Below are 16,692 nucleotides of genomic sequence, written 5' to 3' on the forward strand. Positions count from 1 at the left end.
ACGGAGAGGCCGCGCTGGGGGGGGCGAGCCGGGCCTCCCGAGCGCGTCCGAGAGGGAGGGGCTCTGCTCATCGCCGGGGGCGGGGCCGCGTTGCCACGGAGACGGAGGGGCGGCCCTTCCGCTGCTCTGCCCGGGCTCGCCGCCCTCGCCGCCCTCCCTCAAGGCCGCCCCTGCCGCGGCGAGGACCGGCGGAGCGGCGCGGCGCGGAGCGAGGCGGGCGGGCGGGCGCGAGCGGCCCCTGGAGCGGCGGGGGAGTCCGCGGGCGCTGAGATGGGGCGGAGGCCGGGGCCCGCGGCCGGCCGCGCCTTTGCGGCGTTCTGCGACGGTGCCGGAGGGCGGCCCTGACCCGCCGGCTGATCCCGCGGAGCTTCGGCCCGAGACGCGCGACGGCGGCGCTTCCCCTGCCCGCGGCGGCCGCTTGACGCAGCCCGGTCAGCCCGAGGCCCTCCAGGTGGGTTTGCTCGCCGGCCGCCTTCGCCCGTTGCGGGGGACGGAGGGGCTCTGGCTCTGCGGAGCAGCGCGCCTCCCCGGGCCTGGCCAGGCTCCGTGCCGGCTCCCGCCCGCCCGTCTCGCCCCTCGCTCAGCCGCCGCTCGGCCCGGGTTGGCCGCCTGCCGCTCGGGGAGGAGAGCGCCTCTCGCCGGATCGTGCCGAGCGCGAAGTCCGGACGAGGGAGGCCTCCCTTCGCTCCGTAGTGCTGGGGCGGCTCGTGGCGACAGTCGGAGGAGGAGGAGGAAAGACCCGCCCGCCCTTCCCTCCCTCTGGCTCTCGCCCAGGGCCCGGCCGTGGAGGTGGGGCGGTCGTCTGTGAGTCTTCGGAAGGAGCGAAGGCCCCTTCAGACGGGGGGGGGCTCTTGCCGGGGGGGCGGGGGGGCTTACTGCTGCTTTATTGCCGACGTCTGTTCGACCTCCACCTGGGCGCCCAGGTCCCCCTTGTTGTAGCGCACAGCGGAGTGGCTAAACTACCTCAGCAAGCTTCCATCCCTTCTTCCATAGTTTTCAGATGAGCTGCTAGTTGGAAACGTTACGCCGCCTACGCTCGTTTTGGGGAGCAATGCTATGCATTGTCGGTACTGCAGACTAGGAATCTGAGGCTGCTTCTTGAGGTTTGTGTCAAGATGCAGCCTTGGCAAACAGCGGCAGAGGCACGACAGGCTTGAGTCTGCTACTACAGTGTTGGGGAAAAGATCTTGTGCCGTCTGCTTCCGTGCTGTGGATTGTTTATTTGTAGAGGGTAGATGCAAAGCTGGTCTACTAGTAGTGCTTGGCAGTAATTTGGGGGAAACAGTTATCCCTGAGCTCTTTTTATTATCAAATAAATACTTTGACAAAGATACAATATTTGCATTTTACAATGTTGATTCTGTCCACATCTTCCCCCAGGGACTGGGTGGATACATGCACACTTACACACAACTACTTTCGGGTCAGTTTTGATTCCCAGTGACTGGACTAGTCATTGCAGTTTTCTTAAGGTGTTTCTTTTTTTAAGCAGTTTACCATTGCCTCCTTCCTAGGACTGTGAGACAGTGACTGGCCCAAGGTCATGGCTAACTTTATGTCATAGGGAGGACTAGAACTCAGAGTCCCCCTGTTTCTAGCCTGGTACTTTCAGCCTTACACCAAACTGGCTCTCTTATTTGTGCTTCTGCCTCATCTTCCCATCCTGTTTGCCCAAACAGCTCTTTGCAGGGCCGAGTTTGAAGACTCCTGCTCTTGCGGTTCATCTTCCCTCCTACTTGTTTTTCTTCTTGCTATGTTAAGGTTGGATACAGCCCTCTGCCTTTACTAGGAGTTCTTTGTGTTCAGGGATGCCTGGACTCCGTAATTTCTCTTTTAGCAGTCCAATTTACATTCGATGCAGGTATAATTTGAATTCTCCCTAGGCGGGAATACAAACATGGCAGAGACTTTGCAAAACATTTTCTCTGTAACTTAAGTTATTGTCAACATAAATGCTCCCTGTAAGTTCAAGAACGGTTAGTCTTTTGCTCCCTCGTGTGGCTGATGTTGAGATTAATCGTGTAGCCTTTGGTTCCCTTCGTTTTTTTAAGAAATATATATTTATTTTTAAAAATATTCTTTAAAAAAGAATCAAAAATGTTTTATTCAAAAATTAAAAATGTTGAAAGATTTTTTTTCTAAATTACATCTTTTTCAAGCTGAATGATTTTAGTCACTACCAATATTGTTTACTTATGTAAAAATAATGTAAAAATTGTAAATTTTTAAAATGAAAAATTCATTTAAAAAAAAATTCTATATAAATTTACTAAGTTTGAAAAAAAAGGATTTGCAGCTGAAAAAAAGGAATGTCGGAGCTTCTCTCTTTTTTATTAGAGTTTCAAACTTCACTCGGAGAAGCCAAAGGGAAAAGTGGGTGTGCTGGCCCCTTGTCCTGCGGAGCCTCTGTAGGACTGCCCGTAGGATGGGTTTGGGTTGGGCTGAAGACGGCCGAGACCTCCTCCTCTTCCTCTCCTGCTACCTTGGGAGGCAAGATTTTTTTAGGCACAGTGTTCAGTACATCAAGATTCAGCTCATAAATTTATTATTCTCCATGCAAATGTTCTCAGTGAATCCAAGCCAATCAGAAGTTTTACTTTTATGGCAACGAGTTAATTTTGTAACCTGTGAAAAGCTAAGTCTCAAAAACACTATAAGTCCATAAAGAGTAGGCCAAAAAATCAAGGGGAAAAGGGACAAAAAGGAGGAGGAAAAATGTAAAAATGAATAGAGAAAACAACTCTGAGCTTCTTTAAACATTCTGTTAAAAATTAGTTATTTGCTGCCACTTGCAGCTAATCTTGAAAGCTTGCATCCCGTGTAGAAAAGGAATAGAAAAAGTAGAATAAAGAGCTTCTCTAGCTCTGTATGTGTTTGTCATGAGTTCCTCCGCTATTTTTTCATTAGAGATACTCCCTGTACAGTGGATATAGAAAGTCTACGCACCCCTGTTGACATGTCAGGTTTTTGAGATGTAAAAAGTATCAGACCAGGATAAATCACTGTACAATTCAATTGAAAAACAAATCTTTTAAGGACAAAATAACAATATAAAACAGCTTATATGTGATATTAAAGGTGGAAAAAATTCTGAAGTGACTTACCTTCGTCTGATTTTTTTACATCTCAACCGGCAGGGCTGGAATATGTCCTCACTGAAATCTCTGAAGCCAATAGAAGCCTTTTGAAGATGTTTTCTTTATCCATTTTGATCATCTAGTCCAGGGGTCGGCAACCTGAAACAGTGAAAGAGCCACTCGGAACCAGTTCCCTCAAAAAACAACCCCTGGGGAGCCACAAAATGTGCGTGCACATGCGTGCACATGCGGGGCTTGATTGAAGAGTGGAGCCTAAGGCGAGACATGCACCTGCCCTGCCCCCATCCAGCTCTGGTATGGACGGCTCTGCCCTCCTGGCTTCTCCTCCCCTGGGAAAAGACTGCTCCGAGGGAGCGGAGGAGGAGGCCAACAGGGAGAAGGAGCCACTGCAGCAAATCTTCCCAGGCTGCTACTCGGACTTGCCTATCTCAGCTTGCTGTGGGATTTGGGGGTTTTTGTGGGATTTTTGCATGCAGTTTACTTGGGTGGGGAGGAGGAGGAGGAAGCACGGAGCAGCGAGGGAAATAGGGCAGAGAAAGAGAGAACGAAAGGCAAGCTGCCTCCCTCCCTCTCCAAGGCAAGCTGCCCTCCTCCATCCTGCGCTCCCTCTCCCAAAGAGTTTGGCTGGCACTTTGTCAATCACTGCTCTTCCTCCTCCTCTTCCTCCTCATCCCCCTCCCCATTCCGGCTTGAGCACAGAGTTTGTGCCAGAAGAAGAAGAAACGGGGTGCTTCCCGCCCACACCCGCTGTTTCTCTTACTTCTCCCATCACTTCTTTGGCGCATTTGCTGGGAGCCCACCCAGATTGGAACACCTTGGATTCCGACTTCCTCCCACACACCCCGCCCCCATGCATCCCTTATTCCTCCCCCCCACCCCGACACCGGCACAGCCCACCCCCTTTTTCCTGTCCTTTCTGTGAGCGTGCAGGGGCATGCCTACCTTGAAATGGGACCGGCATGGAAGGCGATGCTGCTGCCACCACCGCAAAGAGGGTAGCAGCCCCGGCGCAGAAGCCAGAAGGGGCTCTGCTTTAATTGTTTAAGTTTGCCTGCTCGGCTTCTCTCCAGCCATTCATCGCGCGGCTGTTCCCTCCTGCAAGCCTCGAGCTCGCCGGCCCTCTCTTTTTCCTGCAATTCCCTCATCATCATAAATAATGAAAGGCATGAGAGACGGCAGCGGTGTGTTCGGAGGAGGGCAGCCCGAGGAAGGCGCAGCAGCTGGAAAAAGGGCTGCTGCCATCTCACCCAACTCCCTCCCGACCCCACTCTTTCGCAGCAGGGCCGTCTGGCCCTTTTCCCACCTGCTGCATCTTCCTCGGGCTGCCCTCCTCCGAACACACCGCTGCCGTCTCACCCGACTCTCTCCCCACCCCTCTCTTTCGCAGCAGGGCTGTCCGGCCCTTTTCCCACCTGCTGCAACTTCCTTGGGCTCCACTCCACTGTTTCGCCCAGTGAGGTCAGGAGAGAGGTGAGACGGCAGCAGCGTGTTCGGAGGAGGGAAGCCCGAGGAAGGCGCAGCAGATGGGAAAAGGGCCAGACAGCCCTGCCGCGAAAGAGTGGGGTGGGGAGAGAGTCAGGCGAGACGGCAGCGGTGTGTTCAGAGGAGGGGAGCCCGAGGAAGGCGCAGCAGATGGAAAATGGGCCCACTCACCTTTCCAGCAGTCCTCCAGTCTCTTCCTCCGCTGCTGCCATGTGGAGTCCGAAGAAAAAGAGAGATTTGTGGGCAGTCCCACAAACCAAAGAAGTTCAACCAATCAGTTCAAACTTCACGAGTTTTTTTTGTGAGAAGTTTGAATTGATTGGTTGAACTTTTTTAGTCCCACTTTTTTGGGGGGGGATTGCACATGGCGGAGGACTGGGAGCCGCAGGAGACACCTGAAAGAGCCACAAACGGCTCCAGAGCCGCGGGTTGCCGACCCGTTATCTAGTCCTCATTTTGTTTTCATTTCTTCTTTTTTCACTGTACATTATTTTTATATTATTTTTCATGTATTCTTCTAAGGTAGTTTAGATTTCACGAATCCCTGCAAGATTCTTCTGTGTAAGAAAATACAAAATATTGTTAAAGCGGTATTACTGTTCTCTCTGCTGTGAAGTTGCTGGTGCGAAATAGTGTGCGTGCTCTTTCCCCAAGAGCAATCAGCCGGGGCTCGGCACTGTTCCGGTTGCGTATTGTTTCATGTGCCCAATCTGCTCTTTCACTCCGACTTCTAATTGAATTTAACTCTTATTTTAGGTATGGTATGAATATGCGTTGCTTGGCAGCTCGGGTGAACTATAAGACTTTGATTGTCATCTGCATTTTCTTCTCCTTGATTACCATCCTGCTGTGGAATCGGTGCACCAGTGGAAAAATATCACCTTTCCCGCTTGACTCGAGTGACGGTGTGAACGCAGGTGGGACGGAGAAGCGCGTGGCTGCGTCAGAGAGCGGCCAGTGTGTGAACAGAGCAGCTAAGCAGCAGAGTGAGGAAGCGTCGCCTCAGGAGCAGCAGAAGGCTCCCCCCATCGCTGGGGGCTTCCATGGCAACAAAATCTTAGGGCTGAAATACGAAGAAATCGACTGTCTCATCAACGATGAGCACACCATTAAAGGCAGGAGGGAAGGGGCCGAGGTCTTCCTGCCTTTCTCCTGGGTGGAGAAGTACTTTGAGGTTTACGGGAAAATTGCCCAATACGACGGCTATGACCGCTTTGAGTTCTCCCATAGTTACTCCAAAGTGTACACCCAGAGATCTCCCTACCACCCAGACGGCGTTTTTATGTCATTTGAGGGCTACAATGTGGAAGTCCGGGACAGAGTGAAATGCATCAGTGGGGTTGAAGGTTTGTTATGTTTATTCAAAATACGTCAAGGTTTATGAGGATAGCTAAATTTTGATTCAATGCTTATATTAAAACTTTAAAACTAGAGGTTGCTTTTCAGTATTGGAAGCTGGAAGAAATAACCTACCAAAGGGTTTTGTGCTTTATTTCAAAAACCAAGATGGATTTTGATCGGAAATTTAATGAACTATTTAAGGTTCATGTTAACTATATTGTTTTTGTTCCATAGTGAAACAAAATAAACATGACCTTTGACAACACAATAAATTTACAATAAGGCATCCATAATATAAAATTAAACATAACAAATCGAGCAATTGGCTCTCTAGAGCAGGGGTGTCAAACTGCCGTCCCACGGGCCGGTTTCATCGTACTGAAGCTGCACCCACCCCTTTGCCGGCAATGGCAAAAAAGCTCCAATACGTTGCGTGACATCACATGACGTCACGAGTTTGACATGTCTGCTCTAGAGCAATCCAATTTCCAAAAGCCAATAATAGAAGGAAACCTCTCTTTCCAGGTGAGGTTGTGCCCTAATGCCAGCATACATCCAGTGTTTCTCAACCATGGCAAATTTTAATTCAGGTGGACTTCTATGCCAAACTCTGGCATAGAATTCTGGGAATTGAAGTCCACAAGGTTGAGAAGCATTGCGTTAAGCCCTCCCAACTGTATTGGATAGTATCCTCTGGTATTTGCGTAGTTGGGTAGAAATAGGCTACACATCTGCCAAGGCTTAAATACAAGAAATAACACTTTAGCATTATTATTTGAAACCTTTAGAAATCCACGTTGAGCAGTATCTTTATTCTATCAACAGGTGCAGTACGTGTGAGGTTTAACGTTCTCCAGAAATGTTAGTCAGATGAGGGTAAACAAAAACAGGAAATATGCCTGTTTTGAAATTACAGAAACGGATCAAGCATCCCTAAATGGCCACATTGGAATGTTCCAGGAGAAAAATGGCCAGTTTGAAGAAACACTGGGATGTTTCAGGAGTTTGGCACAGAGATGTATGGAATGTTCTCTTATGTTTCAGGGGTGCCGCTTTCCACGCAGTGGGGACCTCAAGGCTACTTTTATCCCATCCAGATTGCCCAATATGGGCTCAGCCATTACAGCAAAAATCTGACAGAGAGACCTCCCCACGTTGAAGTGTATGAAACAGCGGAAGAGAGAGAGCAGGGCAGTCAACCAGGCAAATGGATGGTTCCCAAAGGCTGTTTTGTCACGACGTTGCAGGACAAATCCAGATTCACAAATGTCAAGCATTTTCTTGTTCCTGGTGAGTCAATGTAAGGCAAGCTGACAGCAAGTTGCCTTTCCTTTATGTAAAATTCGCCATTCCTGGTTCATGGCTCCCATTCTGGAGGCCCAGAAGACATAAGGAATGTACACAGTTTTAGTCGATGTACCTGCATGTCGCTTCCCACCCTCACCCCACTGTTTCCAAATTGTTGAACTCTCATGAGATGGGTGTGTGTGCACAAAAAACCACTTGAGACTGCGAAAATCTTCCAATTTGAATGTCCCTGATTTAGCATTGTACATACCTGGTTCCAAACTTAATACCATATTGAGGAAGTCACATGGAGTCTGGTTTCATTGTGGCCTAAACAGCATTCACCGTAACACCCTGGGTGACCAAGTGTTGTAGGAAGAATGGCACCGTTCCAGAAATGCCTCCTCATTATAATATTGAGCTGGGCAGAGTAGAGGGAGGGAGCAGTGCCTGATCAGATAGAGCTGGGGGGTGGAGGGCAGATGGAAATGAGGCAGGCAGGAAAGAAGAGCTTTGGGCTTTTAAATTGAGAAAGGAACAGCTGGCACCTAAAACGTGAGCAACAAGGATGGATGAGGCCAGGAAATGCCTCAAAAGCCAGAGACACTCATTTGAGCTGTAAGTTGGAAATTTCTAATTGATTTCTACCAATAGGGATATTGCTGCAGATTTAGCTTTATAAAGCACAAATGTTTGGCCTGGCCCTTCTTCATGTTTTTGTTGTGTAATAATGAAGGGATTCAAGCTGATATGTTTATTTTACCCTATCGATTGTGGTTCCTTGGGCATTGGCTAAAACATGCATCTTGGCTGATCAGCTAACTGAGGGAACTACTTTGATGGGTCAGTTCTTCAGTACACAGAAAAAACCCTTACACTTTGCTGCCTGACCATTTCTGTATTTCTTCATTTGTTTCCCTTCAGAAAACTCCGAGGGAGCATCTCTCCAGCTGGGGAACACAAAAGATTTTGTCATTTCTTTTGACCTTAGATTATTAACAAATGGGAGCGTTTCCGTGGTTCTTGAGACAACAGAGAAGAACCAGCTGTTTACGGTGCATTATGTCTCCAATTCTCAATTGATTGCTTTTAAAGACAAAGACGTTTTCTATGGAATCGGGGCCAGGACCAGTTGGAGCACAATCACACGAGATCTTGTAACTGATTTAAGAAAGGGTGTTGGACTCTCTAACACAAAAGTGGTCAAACAGACCAAAATTATGCCCAAAAGAGTGGTGAGGCTGACCGTGAAGGGAAAGGGCTTCATAGACAACATCACAATTTCAACCACTGCCCACATGGCAGCCTTTTTTGCTGCCAGCGATTGGCTGGTGAGGAACCAGGATGAAAAAGGTGGCTGGCCAATCATGGTAACCCGGAAGCTAGGGGAAGGGTTTAAGTCTTTGGATCCAGGTTGGTACTCTGCCATGGCACAAGGACAGGCGATTTCCACCTTGGTTAGGGCTTACTTGTTGACAAAGGACCATACCTTCCTCAGTTCGGCTCTGCGAGCAACAGCCCCTTACAAGCTCCTGTCAGAGCAACACGGCGTGAGGGCTGTCTTCATGAACAAATATGACTGGTACGAGGAGTATCCAACCTCACCCAGCTCCTTTGTTTTAAACGGATTCATGTATTCTCTAATTGGGTTATATGATTTAAAGGAAACAGCTGGCGAGAAGCTAGGAAAAGAAGCAAAGCTCCTTTACGACAGGGGCCTGGACTCCTTAAAGGCGATGCTCCCCCTCTACGACACGGGGTCAGGAACGATCTACGACCTTCGCCACTTCCTCCTTGGCACAGCTCCCAATTTGGCCCGCTGGGATTATCATACCACCCACATCAATCAGCTCCAACTGCTGGGCACCATAGACGAGGCCCCCGTGTTTAAAGAGTTTGTCAAGCGATGGAAGAGCTACTTGAAAGGCAGCAGGGCAAAGCACAATTAAGCTGGGCTGATAACCAAAACCACATTTCCTTGCTCTGCTGCGCTTAGGAATGGCCATCTTTAAGTAGAGCAGGGGACCTTTTAAAGAATGGTGTCTGGGAAGTGTGCCTCTGTGTGTGTGTGTGTGTGTGTGATTTCAGTTTTCAAAGAAGTCCTTGAAACACCTTTACAATCATTTGCATTCCAGAGGATAAATACTTTAGATTTGGAGATGGCATTAGAGCAGGCATCCAATGATTGGACTGAATCAAAACTTAACTGAACTTGTTTATTTATCACAGTGATCCATGATACTCAATGCAGAATTATAATGTATACTTCTGATTTCCCCCCTTCTTTTAAGAGAAATTCTTTACAGACTCCCTATTTTGTTGCCTGGAATTTTGCAGAAAAATGGGAATCCATTTTCCTTTCCTTAAAAAGAGGGATTGTTGTATTTTTTTTGTACAAGTAGCTTTATTGTATTGCTTGTATTCTCCAGATGGGTTGGTATGTTGATTATTTTTTCCCTTGTTGAAAAAATACCACAATGTTTTGGTTTCTGTATTGAGGGATAAATCCAGAAGTGATTGTGTTAGTTCTTTTTAAAATCTCTTGGGGATGAGATTTCTCCAGGACTGTTGGTGAAGCTCCTTGGAAGCAGAGGGAGCTGTAGATGCTTGTCCACTTCTCAGTTGCCTCTTGTGAGGTTTGCACCAGAGGTTCTTGGGATGGTGTCCATCTGTACATTTGAATGTTTTGTTCTTTGAGCACAACTACAAGCGGGATGAGTTGATTGCACAAATATTGTAGCCATTTTGACTGTGTCTCCCTTGCCTTGATCAGCATTCTTCCACCGAATTTTGATCCTGTTACTCTTTTTCATGTAACACCGTTTGGGTTTTTTTCTATGTAAAATACAGTTTAATTTCTTGAGAAATTTGAACTGTTTTCTTTCAGGCTTGTATTGGTTCAAATACAATGTATATTATTTGGAAAAATTAATTCTCTGATTTTGTTAGAACGTTTGAAATACAACAAGCGGTTTGCTTGTTTTCTTTTTGCAGCCACTCTTGATCGTGAAAGTGAGTTGAATGTTTCTGTACTTTTTTAATTACATAATATGAATCAGATATTCATACTACTTGTTCTACATTTTTCTTCTGCCTAGCTGATTTTCTAAACAATGCTGGCTTCTTCTTAAACCTTACTACTTGGCGACTGTTATTTAAATTTCTGTTTCTAAATTCTGCCTAAGGACACGTTCTTGAAAAATTTCCATGGATATCTGGAATTTGTCATTGTATTGCCAGAGCAGTTCTGTGAAACTCACATGCATCTGTGTAGATATCCTGAATCGTAGAGTAGCCTCTGTTTCCTCTAAGCAGACTGAGGGGGGCTTCCATCGGAAAGAGAGTTAGGCGAGTTAGGCCATCTGTGTTGCATAATGCCGTTTTCGCACTTGAAATTATTCTCAATCTGTATCTTGCTTATAAGCAGCTTTTCTGTGTTTGGCTGTTTCTATATAGCTGATAGAAAGTGAATATGTAAATGATTTATTCCTGTAAATCATGCTGCCTGCCTAAGAATCAGCTTAGGGGGTCAGCTTTTTTCATAGAAGTTGAAATGTCACTGGATGATATTTTAGCAGATCAGCTAATTTTGACCAAAATTCCGTTTATAAGCAATTCACAATCCTGTCTAAAAGCTTTGTGAGCCTCAGTTCTCATGTAGCACAACCAGATACTATACATTGCAAAAACAAATTCTTTTCCTTCCCATATTGCAAAAGATACAGAAACAATAAAAGGTATATTTTAGTATTTTAAAGGTTTGAACATATTCTGACATTTCATTTTTTTCATATATATATTATAGTGTCAACATCTCTGTTAAAGAGCTGTTGGGATCTTTTGATTTCAGAACCCTTCCCAGTGTTCATCTTTTCTCATGATAACATGCCTCATTTCAAACTTCCATACAGAGCTAAAAATATTTCTCATTTTTAGAAGTAACTCTTCAGCCCCCCAACTTTAAAGCCTCTTGATTTTTAAGAATCAGTTAAAATATTTAGAGGCATTTTCCCCCCAATATAGCTTCCAGGCACTGTTGCTGCTCCAATTCCCTGAATTCATTTGAGAGAGAGAAAGAGCTGTGTCTGTCTGAAGACGCAACTTCAGAAATCTTGCCTGTAGTTCTTGGAGCAGAGAATTTGGGAGGAAGACTATGTAGACTGCAAAGGGGAAGCTGCGGATGTCTTATGTACACAGAACTTCAGAGAATGAAAATAACTTCATACTGTTGATGGAATAGACATGTAAGTTAATATGTTCTTATTAAGATGGGCACAAATGGTAATAACATTTTATTACGGACAGGATCAAATAATTGTATTCCAGAAACAGTTTCCAGCATCATCTGTTTGTCAGCCACTCATCCCAGTTTCCTCACTACTTTGTCACTCCTCCCACCCCTATCTAGTTCTGCCCAGAAAAAAGCTATCCCCTTCCATGCATGGAACATTAATTGCTGCTGGGTTAAATAGTTAGAGAGCTGTAGACAGAACACAGATGAAATTTGGAAATGCTCACCTTCACTGTGATACCAAAAAAGGACATTATAGGAAGTTTTCCCAACCACTGATTATGTATATATCCAAGCAATATATGAACTTCCCCTTATTTTTGCAGTTGGTGGCCATTTGTATTTGAAGCAGTGTGTGCAGATTTCTTGATTGTACCGCTTTGTTGATTTGTTAGTGCCTTAACTCTCGTGGTCATAACTTTCTCATGCAGTAAGAACACCGACATTGTTCATTCTGTGGCTCCCTCATGCAAGTATTCTTAGGGTGTCCAGGCTTGTAGGTCTTGGCCCATTGGGATAATAGTCAACCATGGCACACTGGCTCCTTCACAGTCTCTTACCAGAGAGAAACCTAAAATTCCCCTGGAATTTTCATCAGGTTGAAATAGCTGGAAGATGACAAGGGTTCCCTTAAAAGATCAGAGGCAGCTGTTGGCAAGCTGCACTGACTATGAGCAGGAATCAGTGAATCACCATGTATGATGGGAGAGATTCAGCTTATATTATGGTGTCATCTGAATGTGGTATTCCCACTCCTGACACACTTGATTATACTTGTCAATCTTTGTAAAATTGATAACTAGTTTGGTAATGCTTGTATGATCCAATCAGCCATTCACCTCTTCCTGCTTTGGGTTTGACCTTGTCAATGGCTTTTGTGAATTATAGATGGTGGCAGTCCCTGGAAGCCACTTGGTCTCCTTGCTTAAGAAATGTCATGTCTGCATTAGGCCTCATAGTTATATAACAAAGAGTGTATAAGGAATTTCAGAGGACAAAGTAAAATGTAAAAAACAGGGGAAGTTATAGGAAAGCCACAACAGAATAATTTCAGGAACAAGGATTAGGCATTTGTGGTCTCAGAGCTTGCAACTCCTCCTGTTTGCATCATTCTACAGAGAGGTTTGCACTGTGTTTAAGGAGATGGTGGCTCAAGCACAACCATCAGCATGTGGCCGTTTCCAGTGCCATTCTCAGTGATTAACTGCCAAGCAGGTGCTTCATCCTCCTGGTTCTTGTGTGTTCCTTTTGTTTTTACTTCCTTTACATACAGGATTTACACAAATATGCAATAAATTGTTTACAGGATGCCCTTTGAAGGGCAATGAATCCTTTGTATAATTGTACAGACTTTGTGGTTTAAGCACAATGTGCACAGGCTAGTTTTCTATATGGCAGGACATGAATTTTTTTGCAGTAGGAATTATCAGATATATGGAATTGACTTTGTCCTTCATGTAAAGTTGCTTTATAAAATAAAGAAAAGGTTTTTAATGTCCTTTGGTGTGTCTACTAATTGTACTACAGTTGTTTTCATAATGTAAGTGTCAGAAAATAACTTTGAGTCTGGATGCAACAACCTACTTCAAGATGTGGTCAGACGTTGGATTTTTTCAGTATAATTAAGCAGAAAGATTACACAGCAAACACTATAGTAGCCAGTATTCCTTTCTCAGAAAAAGTTTCTTTCAATATGTAAGAAAGAAGAAAAAAGTCAAGGAAATGATGGGTCCACTAACAGGAGAAGATGATGAGGTGATGGTTGGCAGGGAGCGAGCGGAACTGCTTAATTCATTCTTTACATCTAAGGTAAAGGTAAAGGTTCCCCCGCACATGCATGCTAGTCATTTCCAACTCTAGGGGCCGGTGCTCATCTCCGTTTCAAAACCGAAGAGCCAGCGCTTGTCCGAGGACGTCTCTGTGGTCATGTGGCCGGCATGACTAGACACCAAAGGCGCACTGAGTGCTGTTACCTTCCCACCGTAGTGGTCCCTATTTTTCTACTTGCATTTTTACGTGCTTTCGAACTGCTAGGTTGGCAGAAGCTGGGATGGGTAACAGGCGCTCACTGCTACGCGGCACTTGGGATTTGACCTGCCAAACTGCCGACCTTCTGATCGACAAGCTCAGCGTCCGAACCCACTGAGCCACTGCGTCCCTCTTTACATCTATCTACATGCAAAAACAAAAAATAGTCCAATTTGACACAAGCAATACTGTAGGACACAAAATATGACTGCAAGCCAAAATAGGCAAGAAAATGGTAAGACAACATCTAGCCAATCTAGATGACACCTAGCTGCTCTAGATGAGCTCAAATCACCAGGACCAGATATATTCCGAAGGAGCTGGCAGACATGATTTTGGAATACTGAACACATTCTTTCAAACCTCCTGGAGCACTGGGGAAATATGAGTATTGGAAGAGAGCTCTACAAAACGGGGAAAGTGGAGCCAGGAAACTATAGACCAATCAATCACCCTCACATCAATACCTGGGAAGATCCTGGAGAAGATAATTGAGCAATGCATTTGAGAGAACCTAGAATTGAATAAGACAATTACTAGAAGCCAGCAGAGGTTTATCAAAAACATGACGCCAGGCAAACCTTATTTCTTTTTTTTTGACAAAGTGACTAAATTAGTGGACCAGTGAAATGCTGTTGTCATGGTTCTGACAGATGAAACTCTTCAAAGAACTTTGAGGCATTGTTTTCCTTAAAGAATCTTTATTTGAGTAGCATAGCATCGGCATGTACATAGGCGAAGCCAAAATCTGAATTCCCCTCCCCTGAACACATAGTATCAAGCTCAATTCCCTCCTCTGATTAACAGTCATAAATCACATTCTCCAATTAGTTTGAACTGCAGGCTTTCCCTCCAGCTCTCCAACCCACCATTTCTTATCATCTCTTATTTCAAAAAACCTTGATTCTCACACTGCTACAATATTGTTATGTCAAACTACCATACACATTCCTCCTCCCCATCCCCAGTATCATCTAATTCTAACTCTTAAGAGTAAGACATAAGAAGAAAAATGGCAGCATCTCCATATTTTGTCAAAGCAAGAACATCCGATGTTAGCAGCACTGACAGCTGTGGACATACTGTAGTTGAGCCATGGTATCTTCTGGAGTCCAGGATTTCTTTGATTTCAAAGTGTTGTTCCCCTTCGACCATAATGGGAGGAGGAGGTGGAGCGACAGCTGGTCTTAAGGGAGACTGTTGCTCTTGTTTTAGGAGGCTGCAGTGGAAGATTGGTTGGATTTGTCTGAGGGTTTTGGGAGTTTTAATTCCACTGTTACCACTTTTATGATTCTAATGATGGGGAATGGTCCTACATATTTGGGTCCTAGTTTCTTTGATGGATGTAAGGATTTTAAGTATTTAGTGGATAGGTAGACCATCTCCCCTATACTGCACAGCTTTGGCTCGACTCTCTTTTTGTCTGCCTGTGTTTTGTGTGCTTGTCTGGCTTTGTCTAGTGCCTTCCTAACTACTGGCCAGGTATTTTTTAACTCTGCAATCCAGTCCTTTAGAGAGGGGATGGCAGGTTCAGTAGGTGACAGTTCTGGCATGGGATTGAAACTCTGTACAGTGGCTACTTGGAATGGGGTGTAGGCCGTGTTGGAGTGAACTGCATTGTTGTAGGCGACTTCAGCGAATGTAAGTAAGTCTGCCCAGTTTGTTTGTTGGTAATTAATAAAGCACCTTAGATGTTGTTCAAGTACTGAGTTTGAATGTTCTGTCCCCCCATTTGTTTGTGGATGATGACTAGATGACAGTTCCTGAGTGGTCCCCAAAAGGGACAAGAATTCTTTCCAGAACTCTGATGTGAATTGCACCCCCCTGTCTGATATGATGCGGTGGGGTACTCCATGCAATTGATAGATGTGTTGGACAAATAGTTTTGCTAAGGTTTTTGCTGTAGGGATTTTTGTGCAGGGTATGAAATATACTTGTTTGGAGAAAAGGTCCGTCACAACCCAGATGACTGTATTTACGCTACTCTCTGGTAGTTCCACTATGAAGTCCATGGAAATCTTCCAGGGTGCTGAGGGGGTCGCTACGGGTTGTAGCAGTCCCGGTGACTTTCCTTACAATCTGTTTGCTGCTGCGCAAGTTGGGCAGCTGGCTACATAGCTTTCAATGTCCTTTTTGATGGATAGCCACCAAAATTGTCTTTTGACTAAGTGCAACGTCTTTACAAACCCAAAATGGCTTGCCGATTTTGAGTCATGACAAAGCTGCATAAATCCAAGTCTTTGGCTTTTGGGTATGTACAGCTTCTCTCCCACCCAGGGTAGTCCATCTGTGATGGTGCATAAGTTTTTGTGGCTTAGGAACCATTTGTCAGTTTCTAAGGCTTTTCTGAATTCAATTCCCGCTTGGTTAGCTAACAGTTTCTGTAGCTTGGCTTGTGCTCGAGTAGTTACTCGTGCTGCCAGCTGTGTTTCGGGCATGAGGTGTTTCATTATGCTATGTCATTGTATTTAGGCATATGGGATAAAGCATCTGCTAGGAAATTCTTCCCACCTGGTAGATGTTTTATGGTGGAAGTGTTGCGACCACCGGGCTTGCTTAGGGGTGAGTTTCCTCGGTGCTTTTAATGCTTCCAGGTTCTTACGGTCAGTCTACTCTTGGAAGGGGATTTTGTTCCCTTCCAAGAAATGCCGCCAGGTGAGGAGCACCCACCTTACTGCATACACCTCCTTTTCCCAGACTGCCCACCTTTGTTTCATTTCAGTGAGCTTTCTGGAGGTGTACGCGCAGGATTGTAACACTACTTTGTTATTTTCTTGTAGTAACACAGCCCCCACTGCTACATTTCTGGCATCTGCCTGCATTACATTACGGTGTCAGAGTGCCGCAGGACGGGTTCAGCCGAGAACAATCTTTTTAGTCTCTCAAATGCGGCTTGACATTCCACCGTTCACTTCAGTGGCTGGCTGGTTTTTGGTTTGCCCTCCCCTTTGGTTTTTAATAAGTTCGTGATTGGCAGGGCCATTTGGGCGAACGAGGGGATAAACTAGCAGTAGAAGTTGGCAAACCCCAGGAAACTTTGCAGTTGCTTTCTCGTGCGGGATGGTGCCCATTCTAACACCACCCGGACTTTCTTGGGGTCCATTTATATGCCCTGGGGAGAGATGCGATACCCTAGGTCAGTGATGGCGAACCTTTTAGAGACCG

General features: G+C 45.6%; 1 protein-coding gene across 3 annotated transcripts; it reads left to right on the forward strand.

The window, feature by feature from the left end:
• On the forward strand, window positions 1–12,997 carry GLCE (glucuronic acid epimerase). 3 transcript variants are annotated; one of them, XM_081337398.1, is made up of 4 exons: window positions 1–451; window positions 5,337–5,926; window positions 6,966–7,211; window positions 8,133–12,997. In XM_081337398.1, the coding sequence occupies exons 2-4, from the start codon at window positions 5,344–5,346 to the stop codon at window positions 9,155–9,157; spliced, it is 1,854 nt and encodes a 617-aa protein (XP_081193524.1). In that variant the 5' UTR covers window positions 1–451; window positions 5,337–5,343; the 3' UTR covers window positions 9,158–12,997. The 3 variants fall into 3 exon arrangements, with proteins under 3 accessions (XP_081193524.1, XP_081193525.1, XP_081193526.1); XM_081337399.1 differs by lacking the exon at window positions 1–451 and having other exon boundaries at window positions 5,708–5,926; window positions 6,747–7,211; XM_081337400.1 differs by lacking the exon at window positions 1–451 and having other exon boundaries at window positions 5,716–5,926; window positions 7,019–7,211.
• The last annotated feature ends 3,695 nt before the right edge of the window (window positions 12,998–16,692 follow it).

This window comes from Vipera berus (assembly GCF_964194415.1).
Source record: "Vipera berus genome assembly, chromosome: 12".
Taxonomy (NCBI): Eukaryota; Metazoa; Chordata; class Lepidosauria; order Squamata; family Viperidae; genus Vipera; species Vipera berus.

Excerpts from the sequence above, each read along its gene's own strand:
- GLCE (XM_081337398.1), top strand. The coding sequence starts at position 5,344 with ATGAATATGCGTTGCTTGGCAGCTCGGGTGAACTATAAGACTTTGATT. Across the intron at positions 5,927-6,965 it reads ATGCATCAGTGGGGTTGAAG|GGGTGCCGCTTTCCACGCAG; the intron begins GTTTGTTATGTT and ends CTTATGTTTCAG. Across the intron at positions 7,212-8,132 it reads CAAGCATTTTCTTGTTCCTG|AAAACTCCGAGGGAGCATCT; the intron begins GTGAGTCAATGT and ends GTTTCCCTTCAG.